This window comes from Phymastichus coffea, unplaced genomic scaffold (genome assembly GCF_024137745.1).
Source record: "Phymastichus coffea isolate CEN01 unplaced genomic scaffold, Cenicafe_Pcof_1.1 PCOF00134, whole genome shotgun sequence".
NCBI classification, from domain to species: Eukaryota; Metazoa; Arthropoda; class Insecta; order Hymenoptera; family Eulophidae; genus Phymastichus; species Phymastichus coffea.
In genome coordinates, this window is record NW_026706945.1 from 422,926 (window position 1) to 450,883 (window position 27,958).

The 27,958-nt window shown below is 39.0% G+C and overlaps 2 protein-coding genes across 4 annotated transcripts in view; both read left to right on the forward strand.

The window, feature by feature from the left end:
• The window catches only part of LOC131671746 (proton channel OtopLc-like), a 31,436-nt gene extending 15,396 nt beyond the window's left edge, over window positions 1-16,040 (forward strand). The window contains exons 7-11 of the mRNA XM_058948421.1: window positions 109-422; window positions 10,432-10,597; window positions 10,806-11,094; window positions 11,593-12,228; window positions 12,301-16,040. Coding sequence (XP_058804404.1) covers window positions 109-422; window positions 10,432-10,597; window positions 10,806-11,094; window positions 11,593-12,228; window positions 12,301-12,370 — 1,475 coding nt within the window. The 3' untranslated portion in view covers window positions 12,371-16,040. The remainder of the gene's footprint in view (window positions 1-108; window positions 423-10,431; window positions 10,598-10,805; window positions 11,095-11,592; window positions 12,229-12,300) is intronic.
• A 4,085-nt stretch (window positions 16,041-20,125) lies between these two features.
• The window catches only part of LOC131671722 (proton channel OtopLc), a 37,168-nt gene continuing 29,335 nt past the window's right edge, over window positions 20,126-27,958 (forward strand). Inside the window, exon 1 of one of the 3 annotated variants that reach the window (XM_058948372.1) lies at window positions 20,126-20,225. Coding sequence is in view for 1 of the 3 variants with exons in the window: in XM_058948370.1 (XP_058804353.1) it covers window positions 20,367-20,379 (13 nt within the window). In the remaining 2 variants the exon portion in view is untranslated. Of the gene's footprint in view, window positions 20,226-20,348; window positions 20,380-25,240; window positions 25,303-27,958 lie in introns of those variants that run through there. The other 2 variants (XM_058948370.1, XM_058948373.1) reach the window with 2 other exon arrangements.

Here is a 27,958-nt window from a genome sequence, read left to right on the forward strand (position 1 = left end):
CCCTTTTCTCAACCTCAACGACGCACAAAAGCTTCCCTCTGCATCAAGACGAGACATCCTAGAGCTCTTCCGGTAATTTCTCAAGCCGTCGTAATCATCCCTCCACAGAAAAGCCAAAAGATGTGAGCGATCTCGACTCGTCGTTATCTTCAAGTGGCGGTGGTGCAGACAGTGATAGTCCCGACTCGCGTTATCCACACCATGGTTTCCATCGGCCGACTCAACACTACGGTAGCTTCTACTTGCGTATGGGTGCCGTCGCCTTTGGAATTGGCTCGATGATTTACTCGGGTCTCGAATTCGGACAGTACTTCGAGCTCGAGCACAACACCAAGTGCCATAACATATTGCTCGCACTCACACCTACCACGCGCATGGCCTTCACCTTCATACAGATGTACTTCATCTTTCTCAACGATAAGGTGAGCGAAGTTTCCTTTTTTTTTAAAGAAAATATATTAATTTTGCTAGTTTTGTTATATTTAAATTTGTGGGAAATATCATGATATACTAAAACTACATGTTCAAAAATTTACGGGAAATGAACGAACGCTAATACTATTCGAAAAAAATTCTATATATTTATACACTGCAAGCTTTTGTATGAAGTACGCACAACAACTAGACAATATTTTTTATTGGTTAATAAAGTATTCTCTACGTCAATCGCTTTTCCAAAATTAATAGATTCTACAAGTTGACCATTCACATCATACATGAACAGAACTAGTTCGATTCTTGACTGGTCTTTGAAAATGTCATAAGTAACAAGCATACGTCCCGAAGAATCGAGCATTAGTGAAAACTCGGGTGGAAATTCCCTGACGTGTACAGGTAAATGAACTGAATATACAAGTTCCAATTCAGAATTGCGCTGCTCACAGACGATAGGCCAAGACGATCGTTTAACATCGAGCATGATATAACAAAAACCAATCCTCGAATCTTCGCTCTAAAAGTCGCGAAATTAGAAAGGTCAGTAAACATTATGGCAGATGTTTATGTTATTATTCGATAAATTATACTCACGCGTTTCACTGAAACTATTGGAACCATTTGATCTAAGTATGTCTGTTCGAGTACTTTAAAGTCTTTATCGAGACGTTTAATGGCAACAGTGAAGTTGCAAAAGTAGTGATAAATCTGGAAAAAGCCTCGTGAATCGCTGTTAGCGTCAAGAGCCTGAATATAAGATGGTTGCATCGTATCCCAACCATCACTTTCAAGTTGCCGATTAATCACAATCCGTTGGCCATTTTCATTGAATCTACACGGCGAACATACATTCGGTCCAGCGAAAAATACATCGAAAATGTCTACGTAGGTGATTACTTGTGGTTCGAGTGCAGATGAGAATATTTTCAAAAAGCGCTTAGGCTGATAATCACTTGGCAGTGCTATGTCATTATAAGTACAATGCCACGGATCGACGAGAAACATCGTGAAGCGCGCTTTCACCGTTATTTCATCGAAGTTACGTGCTTGGCGAACACCCCAAATCACTATTTTACGCTCGTTGCCGAGAATTGCCGTTTCGATGGCTTTGTTGGCCAGCGAACGCAGTGAATTCTCGGCAATAACGCAAGGCTTATACTTTATGTCGTCGATTGGATAAATAGTTAAACATGACTCGTTGCAGGATATCTTGAGTAAGTGCGAGTTTATCGCCACGATTTTGTAGTGGCTGTCGTGAAAATCTATTGTTTTCGCCAAAGATCGTCGTTTTAGCGCTCTGATTTCTGAGATGACTACGGCAGATAACATTACGTAGGTGAACATCGATTTCTGCATATTGCAATTTAAAAGTCACCTGAAGCACAACAACACCTCTAATTGAATTAGTTATTGGCTTTTCAACACTACATTTCTTATTCGCATTCGTACTCACGAAGCTCACGCTGTTAATCCAAGCTATACTATGATACCTCTGCGAGTTGCCCTTCATGCCGTCACACTGCTCTTCTCGACAATGTACGTCGACGTACGAACCTGCCAAGTGCTTGACTCAACAAAAAACCCGAGCTCCGCAGCACTAACTGTAATTTTTCAATTGTCTTCTGAATCTGACGATTGTTTCCGGTGTAAATAAATAATTGAGCTCTACACCCTGCAATCGTCATACCATTATACATGTGCTTCATTTTTAAACATACCTAGAAACTTTCGTGTTCGAGAGTAGACATAAACATATTTTCTCTTAACGCGTGATGACGTCTTTTACTGCACGATACATTGACAGTTATAGTTTTACATAAAGCGTAAAAGAGCGACAATTAAACATTTTTTTTTGTATTGACTAAATATTTGTACATACATATAGTCGTAGTGTTATTATTAAATGCATTTCGACTTTTGCAATCACCGAACCACCTTCGTGGAATTCTCAAAGTAACAAACATGTTGCCAAGTAAATTATGTGTAACGGATACATCAGATGGTCTAGTTTTTACGGGCAACGGTAGATACACCGTCGATACAGCTTCCAACTGCTAATTGAGTCGATCGCATCGATAGCCGTATAGTGACCTATAAGCTCCATATAGACGGAGAGTCACGCTACAAATAATCACTTATGGATTTTTAATCTATGAAACATTTATTTCTTACTAGTTATCTTGTAATACGTGAATTTTCAATTGTAAAACATTACTTACGTGATGAAATAATATGAGAAATTTTTAGATGAGCATGAATTTGCAAATATTAAAATTATAATCGAGAAGTTTGCCATTTACAGTAGAATTTTCAATTCGTAGACATATAAATATCTATATACTCCGCCATTCTGATTTACAGGCTGAATATATTCAATATTCATATATGCCACACCGAAAATTTATTCATTTTCTGAACAAATTTTCCTTTGTCATTAAATCTGCACCAGCTTAGCTGCTGTATCACCCGAGAATCACATCGAAAGTTTCTCTTTATGTTATCACTTGTGGTTCTTGCTGAATGCCCTGCAAGCCATTTTTTTATTTGCCACCTTATAGGTGATAATCACCTGGAAGTTTTATTTTCTTGTAATTACAATGCCATGGATCGATGAGAATTATCGTTGTAAATGCATAAAATGTCGTTTTGTTCTACACGTAGTTATAGTGAATAGTCCAAGTTACAATTTTTTGTATGTTGCCAAGAATCGTTGAATGAATGCGGTCGTCCGTCAGTCGCTCACTTACCGCGAAGACGCAACAGGCATTATAAATGTTTGTCGACTCGAGTAACACGTGTGGTTTATTGAGTGATATGGTTAACAACTGGGGATATATTACTAGTATTACTGAGTATCGCTCTATTAATTTTATTGTGATTGTCAAAATTGATTTTTTCATGTCACTATTTCTGATAAACTCGTTAAAATCGCATACATTGTTATTAATTTGAATATAATACTCATTTTATTACAATTAGTTAAATTATTTAAAACAAATAAATAACAGCAGTCAATGTGTAATCGTAAAATTAATTAAGAAACGGTGAATTAATGTAAATAAAAATTTGTTTTTCCATATTGCATATTACAATTCTCTCCAAATACTGTATTTATAGTATTTTTTCAAACTGCATCGACATACTTTATTACTTTTTACTCTATTTTTAACTATATTTTAATAGTTTTCTATTACAGTAAATGTTTTTACAATTTTTACTTTATGATATGTAGTTATATACTACTCTCTGATCTGGAATAAAAACTGCTTGAAATAAACATCAATTATAAGCGTTTTCAAAAACAAAAGTTGAGTCATAGCTTAATAAAAACACTTATCAGATTCTATATATCAGTAGCTTTTTAATAATATTAGTACTAAAGTAGAACAACTTTATAACACATTTAAGCAAAAATAATATGTTCTAAATTATTTTTATAATTAATATTTATAATGTATATTCATACGTATACATAGAGCGTACAAAATTCCATAATAACTTTAACATATGTAATAATAAACTAAACAATTATACACTTTAAAAGTCTATTAATGTGGAATTTCTTAGAAAGAACAAAACAGAACTCGCGCTTGACAAAGAAGGGACGTTCAAGTAGAAATTCTCTTCCGATAGTATGAAGTTGTCCCAAATCAAAAGATTCGACAAGTTGACCATTTTTGCTGTAGTGATAAAGAGCGAGTTTTGTCGAGTTATTATATAAAGACTCACAAGTGACAAAAGTACTTCCAAACACATCCAGAGTCAAAGAAAATCCAATAGGATAATATTTTGTAGTCACCGGTATGCCAATAGAAGCTTGTAGCTTTAGTTTTGAATCGTATTTTCTGCAATAAATATCACCTAATTTACTGTAAGATTGCAACACAGGAGGCGCTAAGAAGCAAATTGCAATCGATGGATTTCTACCCTAAAATTTTCATTGATTTTTCCATAAAGTTTGCTCTTAACGTCAAAATATTCTTTCCTCGCAGCATATAAAAATAGAATTAAGTAGTAATACTTACACGATTAACGAAAATCTTAGAAATATGATGATCGATACGAACTTGTTTGCGAACGTTGAAATAGCTGTCGAGGTATCTAATCGTTGCAGTATGATTCAGCAATTGAGAAACTTGAAAGTACCCATGAGAACCACTGCTTAAATCTAAAGCCTGTATGAAAGTAGTCCCATAGGTATCATTACCAGCAGATTTTATCTGATGATGTAATTCAATTTCTTCTCCATCTTCGCTAAATCTACATGGCGAGCACACGTCTGTTCCACCAAAAAATACGTCAAAAGTATCCACATACGTTACCACTTGAAGAGCAGATTGCCAACCAGTCAAATCAAAATTCATTCTATGAAGATACCTCGATTGTTGATCTTCCAAAAGTGGTATTTTCTTAAAACTACATTGCCATATGTCAACGAGAAGCATGGTAGATAATACCTTCACAGTCTCAGCGTAAAAGTTTAATTGAAAAACACTCCAGATGACAATTTTACGTTCATTACCAAGAACGGCAACTTGTACACGTTCTTCAATGAAAGAGTTGACAGCAAAAATACAAGTTTTGTAATTTTTATGTGTGGAATTGACATATATGTGAGACGTATTATGAGATACTGTGAACAAATACGATCCTATGGCTAGATTAGCAGAATAGCGTTGAAAAAGTTCTATTTGCTTAGTCCAGGTTGGTTTTTTCAAATCTAGTGTATCGGAATAACAAACGAAGACCAATAATATATATTTAATCACTGACTTCGGCATAATAAACAAATTATAATCTATTGCACGGTCCTAAAAAATTATAATTTAATAGTTATTAAAGTCTTCAAGACTGTTTCATGCTCTAACAGACTTCTTCGACTGCGCGGTGTTGCACCATTACTATGTATGATGAGACGTATACAATTCAGATAAACATACAATGACTTCAATTATATCTTTCAAAACGAGCAAATTAGCCTTGAATAAAACTCATATCACAATCAAATAGACAGCTGCAATTTTTTAATTCACTCTTACAAAAGATCTCTGGATATATTTACTTTGTTTTTATATAAATTCACAAAAATTTTTCAAAATTTATAACTTTATTGCATTTGAATCAATAAATCAAGAAAAATTTTAATAATGAGCATATTTCATTATAATTTCACTCGTTGATTAATCAAACGTATATTAGTAAAACACCTTAAAAGTATATTGTATTTTCTATTATATACAATTAAAAAAAATAGTTTAAAATTAATTATCGTGATAGACATCCGTGTAAAGTAATATAGCATGACTACAGAAAAATTTGGATCGAAAAGGTTTCCTTAAAAATGTTTATAGAAGTCTACACGGTAATACACTCTATAATCTTATTACAACTGTCTCTCCCATTCTGTTTGACCCATGAAATTAAACAGAACTCCGAACTTGTAATTACTGAACCTTGTACAACTTTTTTTGTTCCATTAACATCACTGAAATCGAATGATTCCATGAGATTTCCTTCAATATCATACTGAAATAAAACGAGTTTTGTAGAGTTAAAAAATGTGCCATAATGAGCTTCGTATGTAACAAATGTATGTCCACTCGTGTCCAAAAATAAAAAGAAGCTATTAGGATATGCTTCTAAAATAGGAATTGGCAATCGGATTGTAAATAATCGATCCAAATCAATATCATATTTCTTACAGTAGATATGCCTGTAGTCAGGAGGAGATTTTTTCGCTTTAGAATCTTGTGATGGTTTTGGATAGCGTGACAAATAGCAAAAGACAATCGTTGGTTCTGTTCCCTGTAAATATAAAATATAATTTTTTCACTACATTATTACGGAACAAGTGGAAACTCGCAAAAAACTTACATCATATCAATAACTTATTGATATAATCTAATAATACTCAAAAATAACAATACTCACCCGATCGACATTCATTAAAGATATGACGTGATGAAAGCGCATGTCTTCGAGACTCGAAAAAGTTCTATCAAGAATCTTTATCTCAGTAGTGAAATCGGTAAAACGATAAACTTGAAAATATCCACGAGTTCCTTTTACCAATTCTACATCTTGTATGTAAGATGCTTCTTGGGCATCGAAGCGATCAGGATCAAGTTGATGTTGCATCTCCATTTCTCCACCATCAATATTAAATCGACATGGTGAGCAAACATTTGGTCCACCGAAAAACACATCGAAACTGTGACTGTAAGTTACCACCTGTGGTCCATGTGGATAATCGAATTTCTCTAAATTGATTCGTTGATACCAGCGCGGTTGATGATCGACAGGCAGATATATGTTTTTATAATTACAATTCCACGGATTAACGATGAACATCGTTGATTGCACGTCAATCGTTTTGTTATGAAATTCACTTCGATAGATACTCCATATGATAAATCTAAGTTTACTTTCCAATACCGCTGCATAAATTTGATGATTATTTGAAAAAGAAGCAGCAGGAAATGTACATAATCTATAATCTTTGTCAGTCGACTTAATGCGGATATGCGATGTGTTGTAAAATATTGTATATAAATGTATTCCAACCGCCACGGTTGCTGAAAGATGTTCACGTACTTTGATAACTCTTGTTAAACTCGGCTGCTTCAAATCAACTTCAACTAGTACAAAATTTTCAAAGTCCACTGCCTTTGATAAGCTAACTACGATAACTAATGTCCACATAAAAAGTAGATTCAACATATTCGTTAAAGAATAAAAAAATATATGAAATTCAAAAACTCGACTTGAGAAATTATTTCATTCTTGCAAGTAAAATAATACAAATTGTATCCATTCATAAAATAAGTTGAATACACTTTTTTACCCATACATGAACTCTTCAGCGTGGTACTGTTAACTGAAATAGTATACCACTAGCTAACAACAAGATTTAGTCTGTTATCTATTATGCACATGGCTGATAGATGCTGTTTTTTAATATACAACAAATAAGAGTTATAAGAGCATTTGCAGTTATAATCTTACACTCCCCTCAATGATAAAATTATATCTGTTTACATATATGTCAGATTCACAATTGTGTCGCTTACAGAAGTGCAGCTAAAATAATCATTTTCTAATTTCTACTCGAAATTTGATCGAGAATAAATTAAAGTTATCCTAGAAATTTTTAATGAGAAAAAGACACAAACATTGAACAAAATTCAATCTGTGACATTTTATTTTTTATGAAAAGGTGATTTGAACCACCCATATTGATGGTAAATAACTATGATAATGACGTGCTGTTTAGCTCGAACGTCCTCATAATATGCGATTATATATGCTCAAGCTCAGATTATCAAAGATAATACAATGCACGCGTGGTTCAGAAATTAACATATATATAAACTATACGTTATAAAATTTGCGCAGTTTCGAAATTCATACATAATTTAATGAAAATTTATAAATATATTGTATATATGTTTACATAATTTTAATAAAATTATGTATGTAAAATAATATCGAATTTTTAAATTCCATGTAAAGATTCTATAAATGATAGTATAGGCTTCTGCATACATAAATCTATATGGCAAGACTAAAAAATTTCTTATTACAAGCAATCTTTAAATATTTACATGATAATACACTCTATAATCTTATTGCAATTGTCTATTCCATTTCGTTTAATCCATGAAATTAAGCAAAAATCTGAACTCGTAAAAACTGAGCCCTGAGCTACTTTCTTCATTCCATTAAAATCGCTGAAATCTAATAATTTTGTTAGATTTCCTTTAATATCATACTGAAAGACAGCAAGTTTCGTAGAGTTTCCATAAGGAGCTTCATATGAGACAAACATATGTCCCATGGAGTCAACAGTTAATAAAAAACCAGCAGGATACGTCTCTACGGCCATCGGCAAACGGATATAGAATAAACGATCCAATTCGACATCGTATTTCTTACAGTAAACGTACTTCAAGTCCCCGCGTGGTTGTTTGGGATAGCGCGATAAATAACATATAACAATTGCTGGTTCTTCAATCTATAAAAAGTAAACCACATTTTTCTCACTTTAATAGTATGAAGTATATGACTATTTCAATAATCAATAATCTTTTATATTTCATCTTATATTAGTTTACTCACCCGAGAAACATCTACCAAAGATGCCATATGACGGACAAATATGTGGTTAACAACCTTGAAATTATTATCAAGGACTTGTATCTTAGCGGTAAAATTGGCGAAACGGTATACTTGAAAATATCCACGAGTTCCATTTTTCAAAGCTATGGCTTGCACGTAAGACGATTCCACAGCATCAAAACGATCAGGATTAATCTGATAATATATTTTAATTTCTTCACCGTCGATATCAAATCGACAGGGTGAACAAACGTTTGGCCCAGTGAAAAACACATCGAAACTGTTGGTATAAGTCACCACTTGTGGTACATGTGGATAATCAAATTTACCTAAATTGATTCTTTGATACCAGCGCGGTTGATAATCATTCAATAACGATATACGTTTGTAATGACAACGCCATGGATCAATGAGAAGTATCGTCGATTGTACTTCAATTATTTTTTTATGAAATTCACTTCGATAGATACTCCATATCAGGATCCGACGTTGATTTCCTAATACCGATGCATGGATTTGATTATTTGTAAAAGATTCCGCAAGAAATATGCACGATCTGTATTCTTTATCAGTTGATTCAATACGTACATGCGTTGTATTGTAAAATATCACATACAAATCCATTCCAACCGTCACAGTAACTGAAAGACGTTCACGTATTTCGATATTTCTTGATATATTTGGTGTTTGTAAATGAACTGTCTTGGATAAATTAATTACACTCACTAAGATGCACATACGCAATAAGTTCAACATATTCATTGTTTGAATAACAAATTCATGGAATTCATAAACACTAAAAACAATTCTGTATATTTAAGTAAGTTAGTAATAGGAATAATATTAACGCTCCTTCACTAAAATCTAGTCATATTTTCTCATGTTCACGTATGAACTCTTCAGTATAATACCATCAACTGAAATGGTATGGCAACCACTGATTGACAAGATTTAGCCAGTTGTATGTTACGTACACGGCATGTCATTAAAAAGTAAACTGTGGGACTGAATGAATCAAAAGTCAGTATCATACGTTTAACAACTGCAATTTTCTAATTTATTTTCGAGAAAGTCAATCGTCATTTCTCGACATGGTAAAAAAATATGAGAATTGAACTTTCGTAACCATATTCTTCAACTTTGCTGAGTAATAAGATCTTGTCTATGTTTATATACTCGCCAGGGAATTATATATGCACTACAAAAGAATGATTAAATCTGTCCAAATGAAAAAAGACAATATCATAAAAGCGTTCTTACCAAGAGTAATAATTTCCTAATATTAACTGAAGGTTGAACACTACTACATTTGAACTACTTAAGAAATCCTCAGATACCAAAGGAAACAAACATTGAATAAAACTCAGTCTACCGCATTTCATAATCGTAAAACACACACGTGAGTAGGTCGCAGGACAAAAAGCTCTTCTTAAAGAAGGGTAGCAAATAAGAGAAAATGCAACATTGTCGTCGTTACGGTTCAATATAACAGAAGGTAGAAGGGGATGGGATTCACGAGCGGTAGCAATTTTTTTTCTTTCTCATAAACGCACCCTTCTTTAGCGCATTCGAGGGTGAGAAAAATAAAAAAGTTAAGTATTTATTTCTACAAATGTTGTTGTCTATTGGTAAAGAATTTTAGAAGCGAATATTACTTACGTTTGAAGAAAAGATAACAGATATAACTTAGAAATGCAAGTACTTCGACAGAATGGATAAAAGAAACTTATGAGGAGGGGGATCAGTTACTTACTAAGCGATTTGCACAAATGGCTTGGCTTCTAAGAAAGACGTTCTTTTACTTTGATTAGATACGAAGGAGATTCTATCTAATGTGTTGTCAACTGTACGTAATTATAAATTTATTGTCTGTTTCAGCAAATGACAGTGTATAATCATCGTGTTCTCGCACGGTTTGGTCTAATGCACATGATCGGCACGAATCTTGCTGTTTGGCTAAACGTTCTCATCCAAGAAACGAAACACGAGATACTCACATTTTATAATCCGGAAAATAATTCTCTTCGCATTTCGCACAGATTAGGTACGTCTTACTAATTTATCAAATTCAAAAGAAATGTGCGGAACCCATAAATCTCCTGATAAAATAAAATACGTTGGAAGGGTTAAAGACCCTGAAAATTTACAGCTCAATTACGTAGATAGCACGGAGCAAATTAGACCTATTACACCGCATATCCGATGGTCATAAGAAAGAAACCTGTCAACTTCTTTTTTTCTTGCTATCGCAGGCACGAAAGCCGGCCATCTACACCTTGGCGGTCATGTAGCTCACGATCCACATGCTGGAGCTCACGCGAGAATAGCACGAGGCTTAAAAGGTCCTCATCATATATTCGAATGTCGACGTACCAACATTATGGGCTCACTCGTACAAGATGCCTCGCCATTCCTTTTTCCTTGTACTATCGAGTACAGTCTTATCTGTGCTGCTATACTTTATGTTATGTGGAAGAATATCTCCAAGTGGCCGAACAAGCAAGCGATGCCGCTTACACGGCATCACACCCACGTTTATAGGTAAGACTAATGTTTTTTGGAAAACTACAATTGGATTATTATTTTCTGGTACCTTGTTTAGTTGCGAGTTATTACAGATTTGAATTAATAAAATAATAATTGTAATTAATTAAAGAGAATCAATTCCATACTAGACAAATCTCACTCAATAATTCGATAATAATAAAAATGGCGATTATCATCATTGTAATCTCAGCATCAATCTAAATAAATAATGAATTATCCCTAGTATTTATTGGGCCAATTACCAGGGATTGAATCCTAATTAGCAAAGGCCAATGAGCGCAACATAATCGAATTTCTAACGAATTTGTTAATAACTCGATTAGCCAAGTTCACAACTGGACCACGCGTTGCCTGATAGTTGTAACATTCGCTTCGTGTACATTTTAATGAAATTGAAAAATTTGTAACAAACTAGCTCAAGCTTCTAGTGTAGCGCACTAAAGTTACTCTCGTGCTAGTTGCAAACTTTGCCTGATAAACAATCATTCACAGGAGGTCACCACATCACTACAGCGTCGATTGTGCACGAGCGCACAAAGGACTATTCTTGGGTATCCTCATTCTCGTCCTCACCATCATTTCACTCATTTTGTTCTTCGTAATGGCTTCAAGACCAGAACTCGTAGCGTTGGCCGTACAAGAGGTGAATATATGCGAGCTGACGCTCTACGGAATGTCGACTTTGGCAACGATGGTTGGGATGTGTCAAATGAGTAAATTGCGTTACGATGGCACACGAAATCTGGAACTCGACAACATCCTACTTGTGGCCGCGCAAACTGGAATGTTCATCTACTCAACTTTTACCATAATTGGCAGCCATTTCACGCTCGAGAAGCACACGGTTTTAGTATTGATAACCGCATTGGCAAGTGTGGTGCAGACGACGTTTCAGACGATTTTCATACTGGATGCATCTAAGAGAACTGTCGCATCGGCCAAACATATGAAGCATAAACCTGGCAGACAGGTGGTTACTTTCTTACTAGTGACAAATCTGTCGATGTGGGCAATCAATACGCTTGAAAAGTCGAGAGCTGAATCGCATCCAGTACAACTGCACTTTTACGGACTCTGGGCGTGGACCATTATAACGCATGTTTCGATGCCTCTAGCAATCTTCTACAGGTTAACGACTCATGAAATATTTTGACCGTCTCTTTATTTCTAGAGCTAACTCAAATGACTTTCTACTCGTAGGTTTCACAGCACGGTATGCCTGTGCGAGATATGGAAGAAAGCGTACAAAGTGAAGCCGACCTATATATGACGCAAGGGGCAATCGAAGAGGAGACACTCGGCGACGATGTCAACGGCGACAACGTCGGCTACGGTGGTTAATCGTCATCAAAGACCGAATAATTTGCCTACGCAGCTTGACCGTATCGCCGAGAACGATCCCACATACTTCATCTGATCGCTTACACTCGCGAAACTCCAGCAAATCGCTGCTCAGCATGTGCCACCAAGACGATCGATACTCATTATTCGAACTGAATTGTAATGAGATTTTTGGCGTAATTGCGCTTGTATGTTAATTAGACGCTACTAATATTAGTGAAAATTGAAATGAACATTATTGAAAAGTTAAAGTACTGGAATGTTCGAAAAATAAACTAAAATCTTATTTTGAATGAAATGAAAGTTTATTTACACAAGCACGTAGCAATAACAATCAAAAATAACAGTAGCTGTTTGAGAAGCTGCGTTTATAGCATTTTAAAAAGCGTGTTATGTTAATATACAAGAAAGCCACAATGGTATCGCAATTCGTCAAACTGGTATAAAACTGAAGGGCGATCAACTGGAAATTCGCGAGAATCGATGTGACCGTATGCTGTGATTGCGATAAGTTCACACGACCTCTTCCAACATATCGAGAGCATTCTATTCGCACCGATCGGTAAAATCCACTTGGAAAATACAATATTTTAATCTGGCTAGTATACTAATCTTTGCTTTACCCAAATCGTTAGCATAGGGTCTTGCAAAATCATTTTTAAAGTTGATATTAATTGTTGTTCTAATAGAAACCGATCGGTCATGAATGGACGATACTCGATAAAAAACCATTCACACAATCGTTGTCACCTAGACCAAAATCCCGTGAGGACCGAGACGAAGTATGTAATATCCCAACTGTGATTATCAGAAAAATTAAAACTTTCAAAGATTAGTTCACATTGGGCGAGTTGTAGCGTTTTCGTTGTACCGATCTTCAACAACCTCGATATAAAACAGGATTTGCGACCAAACAAAACCTTTGCCAACGACTTTTCCCAAAGAAGAACACTTTTCTCTTTAAGAATGGTACGATGTTAGCTTTAGATAAAAACAAATCGAAAAAATTAATCTGCTGAGGAATTTTCCTCTTGAGTATTCGCTTTTGAGCTTTTGTCCATTAGTATTTAATAAAAAAAGTGACGATAGCTATGATAGGTAATCATAATTTCCTTTTTCGTTGATAATTAATCGATATTAAAGTTATAAGAATTTTATAAAACGCTTTTTTGCATTGAACTGTTTTTGTAACAAAACATTATACCTAACGCACGCAATGTTAGAGTAGCAAATTCACATGTTGATAAAGGACCATTTCGATATTGTAGAATTCTTCGAGCTAGTCTTTTATACCTTTTTATATGGCAAAAATATTTTTCCAATGGGACCGTAACCTTTTCTAAATAAATCAACGTAGAGAAAATTAAATAAATGATTAGAAGTCCTGTGGTTTTTAGATGAAAATCAGAATCGATCTAGTAGCTGCATGGTTGATCGAAAAATACATTCCGATAAAATGTTCTTTTATACACAGACCACTATTTGTCTTCCATAGAGTACAAACTATCATGGACCTACTATTTATTCACACTATTAATTCATAGATTGATCATTGCGGGTAATTTTTTACTAACGTCGAGAGGTCTATTTGCTATCAATATTCATGTCTAATGAAAATATAGTGTTTTCATTGGTAAATTTAATATCAAGTCAAATTGCGTACATTGTCTAAAATTCAAAAGATATGAAACATGCAACTACATTAAAAATTGATACTGTAACTGCCAGTCATATCAGTGAATTTGAAAATCGCTGGCGATCGGTGAAAAAATGCTCGATAAAACGAGTGTTCACATTTTTTTATTTGAGGTATAATCAACGTGAATGAATGATTGAGAGATAGAACAATGTTTTCGTTCACGCAGAATGAAAGCAATGAATAATGTGAGCTTCGATACAATCCACGAAAGAAAGTGTATTAGTAAGTATTCATAGAGTAGAATAGATTTTTTCTCATTTTTCAAAAGGAATATTATTCTTGTATTCGATATATAATTTCCATGTAATGATATGAAGAATGTAATGTTAATTTTAGAAGAAATTTAAACTCATTCTCAGTATTAACAAACCAAAAAAATTGTATTAACGATATTTCGTTTATTGTTCGATATAAAAAAGAATTGAAATTGAAATTAAATATTATAGAATTTTGTAATTGTACAGCAATAAAAATGTGATATTTTTAACTGTTTAAGTTGTAATTGCGTTCGTAAGAATAACTCACGATAAAAATGGATCAGTTGGTATTACAACAAGCAAAGGTAATGTGAAAAAACGTATTCTAATTCTGATTGTGTGTAATCGATATCCCGACGATTGAAAATTATAAAAAAAGAGACAAACATATATTGACTGTCTAAAACCAAAAAATCGTTAGTTTGAATCGTTTCGATTCGATTGATTATTTTAACTGCTAAACAAACGATATTCTCGATATAGCAATCCTAGCTGTAAGATAATAGTTGACTAGTTTGAAAACGATGACTTTTGTAAATAATACGCCGCAGCGAAAGCGAGGGAGGAAACATTCTTGAGTGTTTTAGATTAGTCGTGTCGACATGTTTCTTCCTATATTACATTGAATTATATTATATTGTGTATACACATGCATAAAAGCTATATATATTTATTATTGCGTTGTTCTATCATAATATTTATTGTAAACGTCGCGCCTGCTGACATGTTTTTTACAGACTAATTGATTCTTCAGCAAGAAGATACTGAAAGGAACTGCATAGACACATAAATCCATCGCTTTTGTGCTGAGGTGCGAATTGAATATGGTTCGTTAATTGAAAATAGTTGGTACGGTATAACAATAAAATATTACAAAATTATAATACGAAAGAAAGTAAAAAAACTCTAAATATTACTTTCTTTACCAAAAGGTATTTTATACATTAAAAAAATTTCAAGTTCAAAATTTTTAATTAAAGTAAACGAATCTCTAAGCATCACGGCACAAACGCGCACTAAAAGTCGCATTTTTCTATGTCCGCATAATCTAGTTCCTACGCAATGTTTGTACTCTGGTACCCTTTATACTATTTGTACCTTTGAATCGCAATACACAGTCGTCCGGAATAATCGTCGAGATCAAAAAGCTGATAAAAAATAACAAAAAAACATTAAAAAAGATTTGCAAAATTTAAACAATAATCTTTCGTTTTATACCTCAAACCCACAATAATAGCAATGATAAAATCTGTTTACCGGCAAGCTTAACGCTTCACCATACAACCACACCTTCATGTGTATGTAGATAACAGAATAAGAGAAGTAAGAACGGATCGAAGCTTCGAGCTGCGGTGTCAATGACCCGACCTAACGGCGTCCCTGGTCGACGTATATCTGTACATGTGCATGCACTGTGCTCCAAGGTCGACACTTGTCGGATTTGCAGGTACTACTGTTTACATTATGACAATGTATGCCCCCCGTAGGGGCTGTTTGAATGAGCGTTGCTTTGTTTAATTATTTGAAGGGGTAGTTTCTTCTTAATTCGCTATTGATTAATGTTAAAACTGCAATTGGCTGCTTGTTTGTACATTTTTCGGATTCTTTTTTTTTGCATTTTGTGCCATTTAAAATCCATTCCAACTTAAAGAAATTCCCTCTGCGAATAATAGTCAATTTTCTTTTTATAATAAAATACATACTTTCTAAAATTACTTTTGTTATCATTTTAATAAATCTGCAAAATACTGAAAAAAAAAATAGAACGATAAATAGAAAATATTTATCGAAATTTTTTAACCAAAGCGACGTTACTGTACCATTACATCGATTGAGCTTTGACGTTTATTTCGTCGAAGGCATCATACTACACATTAAATTAACCGGACGACAATCCTATGACTAAGTATACTTCTAAAAACTTCTCGGAAAAAACAATTGCACCTTGGAATTCCTACCTTTAATTGTATATCTACCTGTTCTCGCTGCTCGACGCTTTGTTCCACGAAGATTCGACCGACTGTTTGTTGCACTTGTGTGTCTGCGCACTTTCACGAAATTTCCCGCGGGAATGAAAGAGTTGAGAGAGAGTTGCAAGCAGCGGTGTCCTACTTTTGAAGAGGCACTCTCCGACATCGACAGTCAGGATATAATGCGCACGTCGAGCAGTGCTGTTGTGTAGCGTGATTTAGGTTACTTCGCTTTTCAATAATGAAAAAAATATATATCCGCGAGCGAAAGAAAAACTTGCTCTCGTGTGCAATCACACGTCGGCGACATATTTACGAAAGCACGCGAGAGAGAGAGAGAGAGAGAGAGACAAGAAAAACAATGAGGTTTTATAATCCTCGCGAAAATTGAGATCCGTCGTGCGCAGATATAATTGCAGAGAGGCGAACGTGGTGGGAATAGTACTCATGACTTACAATTCGCCGAGGTGAAAGTGGTCTCTCCTTTGCATATCGATTAAAAAATATAACAGCGCGAAGGAGGAGAAAGGCACGCTCTCGCGGCGTCAGGTGCATGCACAGCCTCCACGAGAGCCTCTCGTACTTTGCGTAATATCATGTGTTAGCGCTCCTCGCTAAGCGTGCGAACGAAACGACCCCTTTGCGGATGAGCCAGTAGCCAATTGTAATCACCTACGCGTGTCTTTTCTTTTATGCTCGTATAAATGCAGACACGACTCTCCGTTATTGTAATTGGATGCTGCTGCCAACAGAGATTGTAATTGTTAGGCGTTTCTTGGAAGTAATAGAGCGTTGGTGCGCAATTCGTAATGAGATTTTAAAGCCGAAAGTTAATGGTAGCACACGGGGGTTTTGAAACGCATACGTTCTGGAATGCGAATCGTCTAAAAAAAATCTTTCGTACCTTTTGGTGCACCACGCGTGCCTTCGAGAAAGCAATAATTTTCGAAAGGATTTTCATGTCCCTTGCAATACGCGAATTTTTATAAAAATAAAAAATTACCCCATCGAGGAATCTTGAGTAAGCCAAGATTTATAATTGATCGGCGCGATAATTGGCACATCTCGCGAGTGTACTACTCGATGTACGCTCTGTAAAAAGTATTAAATATTCTTCTGCCAGAACGGTAATAGCCACAATTTATGATATCGCGAAATTACGTAAGCAAATCTTCTGGTTGCGCGCGGAATGGTATAGGTGCAGTATTTTACCACAGCGTATATAAATCATAATAATAAGCAAAAATTGCAGAAGAGAGCAGCCACGGGAAAGAGAGAGAGAGAGAGAGAGAGAGCTTATTAAGAGGCATGAAACCAAGCTAAAATTCTCTTGGGCCATGGCGCAGGTTTGAGGTTCCCAATTGGCACTCGACGGTAGCGCCTCGACCGTAATCGCGTAATGAAGAGCTCACGAAAAACATTGAGTATTCTTATGACTTTCTGTTCGGCATATAGCAGCTAACATTTTTTGGTAGATATATAGCGATCAAGGCTATCCAGTTCAACGGAATAGATGTACGGAATTGCAAGTAATCGTCACCTTCACTCTGTTGTGTGAAATCGACAATCAATCCTTTCTCATAAGTCCGATTTACGTAAGCAGTCTACAATTGTATAAATTAAATAACTGCAGGCGCGCAATTAAACCAATCAGACGTCCACGTGTACACATGAAAAAAAAAAAAAAATTGTACGTCGTTACAATCAAGCAAGTAAAGTTCTCTCTCGAGTAATTAATAACCACGGTACGCGAGACCCTACTATTTAAGTGCAAAACAGCGAAGAAATTAATTTAACGAGTCGTCGTCGTTGTCGCTGCTCCCTCGCTCACTTTCATCGAAGGGTAAAAAAAAGAAAAGAAACGAGTGTATAGAATACATCTCGTACTTGGAGTCTACGCATTTTTCTTCGGTAATTATGGGGGCGAAACCCTCTGCTTTTACCCTTTGCTTTTTACCAGAGATGTAACGCGAGTCCGTTTATTTCTGCCTTTCACTTTTACCTTCCGTTCTGGCGCGTTTTCTCTTTGACGCGTCTTGTTAAGCGAACGCCTTTGTGTCCGTGTAACATTGACGCCGATTTTATCGCTTTTATTCTTTGCCATAAATACATTTTCTACAAAAATAAAAAAAAAATGAAAGAAAAAAGGAAGCTCCATTTCCGCTCTGTGAAAGGCGACTTGTTCCCCGGTTTTCCGACATCTATCTGTCATAGCCGCCCTCAACGTTCCCCGGAGCATAAAACCTCAAAAACCTCTTGCACGCGCGCAACTAATCCACTATCCCGCTTTTTTCTTTCTCGCGCCTTTACTACGGCAGGCCGCAGTGTTTCCACTGACTTCGAAAAAAGAGCGCGCTCCCTTTCGTACTTCTGCCGTGCACCCACTGCATTTTCGCTCCCCCCTTGCGAGAGCATACACAGCTCGTCGAGTATTACGGGCGAGAAAGGGAGGGCCGCTAGACAAAGATCAAATTGGTACATAGGGGGTTCGCGCGCGTGCATTATATACCAACACTCGCCTAAATGCGTGCGCGCGAGCCCCGTGGGCTCCTCCTCTCTCTTTTTTCTTTCTTCTTTTTGTTATGTCTGCGGGCTTTGTTTATCGATTTGGTAATTGATCACGCCGGAAGTATGTTTGCACGCGCTGCGGCGATTATCGGCAAAGAGCGGCTAATAACTCGTTGGCAGTCAATTAAAGCTCGCTGGATAGATGAAAGGATCGCCGTAATGAAATTTGCGCAGCGCATTGCAAGTTGTATATATTTGGGAAGCGCCTCGAATATCATATTGTCCGTTTCGTGGTTGTGGCGTTCAATTAATTATCGAAACATCATCTGCTCGAATAGCATCGCATGATTAAGTACGTTTAACTAATTGAACGCGAATGCTAAGTAACATTCACTCCGGGCTATTGTTTAAACGTCTTTAAATATAAACATGGAAACATTACACTTTGCGAAGTATGATATTTTATATGGGTATATAAATCTATGATCATGCCAGAATTAAAAATATAATTTCAGCATGATCTGGTAAAATATATTGCTTCGAGTCCAATTACAAGCTGCCGATACCAACGTTCATAAGTTTGCGAGCATTGTTAATGTTATTAAAATGTTTCGTAATCATTCGCCGAAAAAAGCCAAGACAAAACCATCGCCAACGTCCGGCATCGACATCGCCATCATCTGCATCGTGATCGTCGTCACCGCAGTGACAAAAGAGCGGGAGCACCAAGTCGCATACAATAATAATCTGCCCCCTCTGATGGCAAATCGCAGGAGATCGCATAGACACATTGCCATTGGCTCGTCGCAGAGCATCTCCGCGGGTGCGTTTCAGCCCCCGTGGTGGTTGGTAGGTATTGATCGCTGAGGCGCGCGGGAAGGAGGGATGCTATGGTGTGCGCCGACGAGCCCGCAACCACCCCCATAGCCGTTCCCCATGCCGGGGCGAGCGAGTCTGCCTATTGCCGTTCATCCGGCGCGCGAAATTTTCCCCTCGCGCGCATGCGCCCCCCGAGGCCGCTTTTCCCGGCGCCCGGCCAGCGCCGCGCGTGTTTACGTCGCGATCGCCCAGCGCTGCCGACGCGCTCGCACACCCTCTCGCGTTGGCCCTTCTCGCCCGTGTGCGCGCCGCGCTTTCGGAGGGAGAGACGCGGAGCGAGAGAGGCTCGTCGAACGCGAGAGCCAGAGAGGGAGCAGAAGAGATAGAGGGGCGGACGGGTAGCAGCGGAGCAGCAGGAGCGGCAACGCGACCGTGGGGTTGGATGGTGGCGTCCATGGCGACGACGACCGGCTCGTGCCTCGGCCGAGGACGACGACTCCGCTACTGCCGGCAAGCCGTCTGAGGCGACCGGTGAGTTATCTCTCTGCCTTGTCTTGCCGTTTTCGAACGTCCCTCCGCCGCTCGCCCGTGAACTTTGGCAGTGTCTGATCAGGAGCGCGGACCAACTCTCCGCCTGCGTGTGGCCGTGTGGGCTCGGGCGATCACGCTGTTATGGGAGTTAGAGGTAAGCTCACTTATTTCACTTTCACGGCGATTCCTTCGCGATTGTTCGCACGACGATTCGAACGCGAAAATAATGACACCTGCTAATTCGTGCGCCCGCTACACAACGGCGCGACTCTTTCAATTTTTTATTAGTTCAATAACAGTGGCAGTGTACGCGCGACGAATAATGGACGTGGCTATAAGTACGCAGCTTTTTCTCGAGCTTCGACTTCGCGTGTCCTCGATAATAATAGAACTCCTTTGCCTCTATATCGAATTTTTCTTCGCAAAAGCGAAGATAAACCAAATCGGTGAACCCCTTTCGTAACGCACGACTTGAGCTACTGAAAACAAAGCGCTTTGACAGCTCGCGGCAAAGGCGCGAGTAACGCTCGACTTGGTTCGTTAAAAAAAAATAAATAAATAAACAAAAAAGAAGGTTCGTCGATGGCCAATTTACATAAGACACTTGGCTTGGTTCGTCGGCGAAAGCTCTTTTTTTCCGATTCCTCTCTCGATGTGCAAACGTTCGACGACTCGCGTGCGGCAGCGGCGGCGGCGCTCAGCTGCTACACGACGACCGAAAAGCGAAAGTGAAGAGTGAGTGAACGAGAGCGCGCTCGGTGTATACGTACGTACCGAGAGAACTTGTAAGCGTGCAGCTTGAGGAGAAAGCTTTTTTTTTCATCGATTACGCAACGATTTAGCCCAAAGTGTCAGGAGCAGGGGTTCAAACTAAATGCACGCGAGGTTCGAGGGGATCGCAGCTGATTGATGGACTAATTGACGGGCGTTCTATTATTCAGAAATTCCAGCTCCTATCGCATTCCTCGCCGCAGACGCGAGTTCCAGTTGTGTAACCGAGTGCCAAACGACGATTGACGCGAAACAATCCATTTGAAATTTGCAAGTTGAGAGAGCGACAGCAGCGCGAAGCGCTTGCTCGCGCTGAAGTGACAGCGGCGAGCATTCGAGGCGACAGATTCGCAGAAGAATAGGGATGAAATTTCCGAGCTTTATCGATCCCCGGCCGGCTCGCGCACCAAACAACCGTGTATATACAGTATGCAACAGGCCTTCTTCCCTCTTCTATCTCGCACTGTTTGCAGCTTCAGTTCCGAAACGATATCTTCCTCGTCAAAAACGTTAATTACCAAGCGAGGGCCGTTATCTTCCGCTGACAGCTTGAAGCGCCATGAATTCCCGTTGAATGCCCAAGAATTTTTCCCTTTTTCTGCGTACGTATACATGCCTGCGAGTAGGATGTATTCGCGAGGGGTGAGAAGAAAGGGACAGATTTAAAGAGAGGTTTTCAAGTTAATTTCGACTCCTTTATATTGTTATGTCAATGTCATTTGTTGGAAGATATGTAGTTGAGTGTAGCACTTGACTAAGAGATCGACTATGAATTGAATTTATTTTGAGTGGATTAATAGAGACTTGAAATTTATATATGTACAAATGTAGTTTCAATTTAGGGATAAAAAGAACGTTTGTCGATAGTAAAAATGACAAACTGTATTAACGCAATGAAATAACGTGAAGACGATCTTTTCGCGAAACTTTCATTTATTAATAAATGATATTTCGATTCCAAATTACCAATAAACACTTTCGCTTTAAACCTTCAAAAAAAAAAATCTCTTCAACTTTAGTCCACGAAAACAATCACATCCGCTAAACCTGATCGAATTCTCCAAATCCCTTCAGGCCAAAAAGTTCATAAAAAACCCTTCGTGATCAAATCTTTTGGCATTGAACCTGCACACATCCGTCTGCGTCCCCCTGTTGCAAAAAGCGCTCTCGCAAAAAAACGCGAGAGAGAAAGTGGAGTGAGAGAGAAAAAGAGAGAGAGAGAGCGAGAGTCGTTCCGCGGTAGTCAAGGAGATAGGAGAAGAGAGGGTGGGCCGCGCGTTCGTTCGGCGTCCCGACGCTCACAGCAGGGGTCGCTTCGTAGCCGCGCGACCAGAGTTGCACTGTTGCTCCCGCTGCCGAACAGAGTGAAAGCAGATACATTGCGCGCGCGAGATACTGTCAGCTCCGCGAATCGCGAGAGCGCCTATGATAAAGCGATAAACAAAAGCAGAAGGTGCCGCTGTGCCGATGGTTTACTAAAAAGCAAATAGTGCGACGAACCATTGCTTTTGCTTGTTCAGTGCCGGTCAAGGGAAATTTTGCGTCACGATTAAGTTTGATTTGTACGTCACGATGGTAAGCTTTATCATTGTTTTATTTAATTTTGCGATAGTAGGATTGTGAAATGAGGGCGAGCAACGTGAAATTCGATTTGTCGGCATATAACGTAACACGCGCTGTCAAGCTTCGGAAGCTGATCGCGCGACAAATCCACTATAATTTATTCTTCGGATGTAGCAGCTGTTCCCCGAGAAAATCGCTAATAATATTAAACGAAAAATCGTTTCGACTTTTTTTTATTATTATTAGCTCTGTTTTTGCTTATAATATATGATGAACACACGTGAACGGCGAGTTATTTATAGAAAACCGATAATTTCTAAATTGTAGGTTTACTATAAAAGCGCTAAGCAAGATTTCCCGTTATGAATTCCGATAAATCGTTGCAGCAATTAAATTTTCATTATTGTATTTTGGTATATGTACTAACCACCTGGCTATATCAAATATCTAAATGATCGTCGGGAGTGAGAACTTCGGTAATCTCAATCGCATCGTGAATCAGAGACAAGAGACAATTAAAAAATCGAACAATAAAGCTAATAAAACGAAGTCGTCGAGAATATTATCAATGAAATTCTCTCTCTTTCTCTCCCTCCGCTTCGGCACCGCACGAGAGATACAAATCACTCTCCCCTTCTTCCGCGAATCGCGAGGGAGACTGAACTCGACTGAATAAACAATGCCACTACTACCCTTATCGAGAAAGGATGTGACTAGCAGTTTGCAGACGCGTTTTCGCCAGACGAGCAGCTTCCCACCTCCCCACCCCCCGCGTCTACGTGTGAGTGTGCGATATAATAGTTTGTTTTTCTAAATGAACCTTTACACTTCCTGATGGGAAAGTAATTTTTTGACGTACGAAGGAAAAGAGCCTTTCTACTTTCTATAGGCTGCACTCGCGAATAATAGAATACGAGCCGTGATTGTTATCTTTCTCTTCTGGTACTGAGATACTCGCCTTATGATACGTATGATGTATACTTTATTATTGTATGGTATCCGCTATGTCTTGAATGCAATTTATATGTTTAGTTAAATGATAAGCGAAAGCTTATTAAATAGAAAAGCATGCAAGAGTTAATTTGTATATTGATTAATTAGTATGATTTCTCTCGACAACTTAGGTTGTTATAATTGATATATATCTAAATCTTATACTTAAAATAAGTCATGTCCATGTGCGTTCTGTGATACGTATACGTTACATAAACCATTTAATCATTTAGAAAGTACTTTCGATGCACGATCTTTCAATTTTTATTTGAACATTTACACTTCGTCAAATCAATCTCTAAATCAATAATCGAATGATTCCAGTTTTTACGTGAAATCTCTTGATTTTTATATAAATTAAAAAAAAAGTTGCAATTCAAATAAATCAGACGGAAAAATAGAAGGTACATAAGCGCTAAAGCACCCGTCAGCAACCCTTTAACCCTTTAACCCTTTAACCCTTTAACCCAACCAGACAAAATACTCGTCGGGTCAATACTGTAACACGATCGACCAATTGACTCCTCGAATTACCAAAAGAACCAACAACGCTTGACGCGTAAATCAATCGCATGCCGAATTGACTGGATAAGCCTCTGCCGTATAGGGACAAATCGCGATCAATGAAGCATTACCTGTTAGTAGGCGCAGGCCATTCATCCTCTCGCGATAGGTATACGTGTTGCACGTCTCGGCATTCAGGCTTTTCCTCTCGCCCTCCTTTTATTATTTTTTTTCCATTCGTGACTGCAGGTGTGCACGCGCGTGTGCTGCTGCTACTACTACACGCTGTAAAGTGGCCTAGGGAACTGCGTGCTTTTTTTGTTTGTCATGGGCTACGGCGTTATTATTTTCGCGTTTGAACGAAAAGGGAAAGATTGATTCGCAGTTTTTTTCTTTCGCGCGTGATTTGGAAACTTAGATCGATGTTGTAACGTGTGAAATGTACGACGCACGAGCCTTCTCGAAATTCGTCTACGCACTCGGTTCTCACTGAAAAAAATAACCAAAAAAATATGATGACCGAAGGTTGTTAGCTTTCACCTCGCAGTTTCTCTGTGGAGCACTTATAAGGTGCAATTACCATCCGCAATTTTTTCACGAGTTCTACGGTACGAGCAGACCACGCGCCCGTGAAAAAATCGTAAAGTTTAAAATTTACACGCGCACGCTAAAGCAGAATTATACCGGGCAGCCTAGGTAACAGCGTGTCTTAATTCCTGCGCCAAGCGCGAAGCTTAAGCAATCGGGAAAATGAGCGCTGTCGTGCGAAAATTGCTCGCGGATCAGTCCGATGGCCGAAGAACAGAGGTTGATCGCCGTCGTCCGCAAAGCCTCCGGCCGGCGAACGCCGAGAAAGAGGAAAGAGCCGCGGCATCCCGGTGATCGAAGCGCACGCAATGTGCCCCGCGGTGTACGCGCGTACGCGACGACGGATCCTCCTTTACCGGCGCGAGCGCAGCGATCAGACGGAGCGCTGTCTCGGCCCGTTGCCGCACGGTGCCGCCGACAGCGGCGGCGCGCGAGCTTCGCTCGTTTGTTTCCGTCTCTCGGCGAAAGCACGCGCGGCGTGCCGTGTGTGCTTTCCTCTGCCGCGGTCACCAGGCGAACAGGAGAAAGAGGTCGAGTTCCGCGGAAAAGCCCGAGCTGCCCCTTGCCGACGCGGTCGACGCAGCTTGGATCGGAGCGGCGAGCAGTAAGAGGAGTTCGATTTTCCAATCGGCCTGTGCGCGGCTCTCGCCCCGTCGAGGTATTATTGGCTTCGCCTGTCCGTTCGTGCATTCGCGTAGCCGCTTTACCGGGAGGCAATACATTTCGCGATGCAGTGCGCGCACGCGGACCGCTTGACGTTAACTGCTGCAGAGTGAACGAACTGTGCGCCTTGCTTTTGGAGTAAGAACGAATCAATTACGAAAGCTTCGATATTGTGAGCCTCTTTCAAATGTTAGTGTCTGTTTGTTTGTGCGTAGTATTTTCTCTTGTAAATTCACCTATCTGTTTGGCCGGAGCGGGAAGCGTCTATTTATTGTCAATGAAGATGAAGTCTCCCCCTTCTCGACGTACCTTTAATGTAACCTCGACATTTGCAAAAGTAAAACTAAAATAAAACGTTCAACGAATTATCCATTAAAAGCTTAGCGTACCCTCGTTGAAAAGTCCTGCCTCCCTGTCCGAGCACCGTTCGCCACATCAAAGCTTTTCCCCTCGCTCGAAAGAACGAAGATAAAAACCTCCGTCCATGCCCTTTTAAATCCTCTCTGTTTTCTTGTTGTTGTATCCCTGTTTTCCAGCAGACAATATGGATTCCGAGAGCCGCTGTCAGTCTGTACCCGAATTCCCAGTGCACGAGCCTTTCGTCATCGTAGTACGCGAGTCGTACTCGTGCTCCTCGGTGAACGCGACGCGAACTGTCGAGTACAGGAGCAGCCTTAACGAATCGACTTCCATTGAAGAAGAAATAGAAGAAGATCCGTGGACCGATGAAAATTCAGGTTTTATTGCCATACAGCGCGCGGAAGATTCTATCGGTAGAAACTTGTCGGGAACGACCCAGATTCACGATCGAGAGGCAGTGCTCCGAAGTAGATCACTCGCTGCTAGAAATTAGCTCGCGTTCTCTCTCCCTCGCTCTCTCCTCTGAAAAAAAAGAGCAAAGAAACGTGTTAATCGATTGACACGAAGCAAAAGCAAAAAATCGATTGCGAACGAGAGAGAAAATACGGGGAAGAATAATAATAATAAAGCACCCCAAGCACAACGGCAGACCGCTAACAACAGGTCGTTTCCGTGTCGTGCGCGCGCTTAGCGGTTATATTGAAAGAAAAGTGTATTGTCGCGTGTTCGATTTCGTTTTTTTTTTTTCTTTTCTCTGATGAGTCGCCGCTTGTTTTTGGATTTTTAGAGGAGAAATAGTTATGTCCGACTCATACTTTTCTTTACAGAATTGCGCTTTCGGTCTACGTTCATTTTCTTTAAACTTTCTGTATTAGAGTCACTACGTAATGAATATGACAAGGAAAGTAGAAAAATTTGTCGTTCGCTTCGAAAATCCTAAACCACGCGCAGAGAAAACGAAAAATAATAAAATCACCAGCACATACCGTGAAGATTTCCTCCGTTAATTTACAAGCTCAACAATCAATTTCCGCGGAATTTCAATGAAACCTTCAACCTGCGATATTTGCGTCTAACAAGCGGGGAGAGAGGCAGTCAATGAACCCCGCGAATATGCATCGTATCACCTGTCTATGCAAATCCGCGTGCAAACACGATAAAGAGACGCGCGCAGACAGCGAGAGTGAAAAGGAGACGCGGAAAGAGAACGGAAAAAAAAGAGAAGGAACAGGCACGCGTGTGATTAAAAAGCGGCTGCGGCTGCTGGCAGACTAAAAATATATATATCGCAGAGACGATCGTTGTTAGCCCGAGAGATGAGACGCCTTTTCGAATTATTTAACGGGAGCTGGTATGAAATATTACGACTGCAAGATGGATTGCGGTCTAGTGCGTACAGTAGCGAAATAATTTCAGCGGATCTTTTCTCCTCGTTGTTTAAATAATTAGTTTCTTGATAAGCTAGTTGTTTGATAAAAAAAATAGATACATTATTTTCACATAAGGAACAGTCGATCGAGTTAGGTAGGTCACGTAAACTCATCGAGCAATCTATCTGGAGCCAAAACAGTCGATTATTAGCTTTCGAGAATAACACGTCTACTTATAGCGCTCGCCTCACTTCTACGTTTCCATACCAGCGAAATTCCGTAATGAAAATTTATCACCTCATTCGAACGGTCGACAATGAAAGTGTGTTTGCGCGCTCGGCTAGAAACAAATTTTAGCAGGCAGATATGAAAATCCTACCGCGAACTCGCTAAACGACCGACGCATCGAGATACAACGAAGAAAAGGAAAGAATTACAAAGGCGCCGGCGAACGCTAAAAGCTCCCGCAACGGCACGTCGCGTGTATACATAGGACGCACGCACGCGTGCACTTTCAGGAGCGCGCGCGACGAGTGAAAATACAGCGACAAAGCGGTCGGGCGTTTTTTTTGCATAATGAGGGATACATTTGGACTTGTTCATTTTGCCAAGCGACTCGTTTGCGCGCACCGACGAGAGAAGCGATGAATATTCATGAAACTCGGAGCGGAAAGAATAGGCACGTTTCAATCGTCCTCGCTCTCGATTGATAATGTCCCGCAAATGTCACGATTCGACGATATTCCCACTCCTGCGCTTTGTTTCGCTTGGGCTCAGCTTAGACCAGATGTAAATATAGAAAAACAACTCTCGCGCGGAGGTGGTAAGAAGACTCTCGGGCTTCCCTTCTCTATGCGTTTCGCGAGATAGGTCAGTGAGCGAAGTGCTGGGCTTCACGACGTGTACATCCTCTCTCTCTCT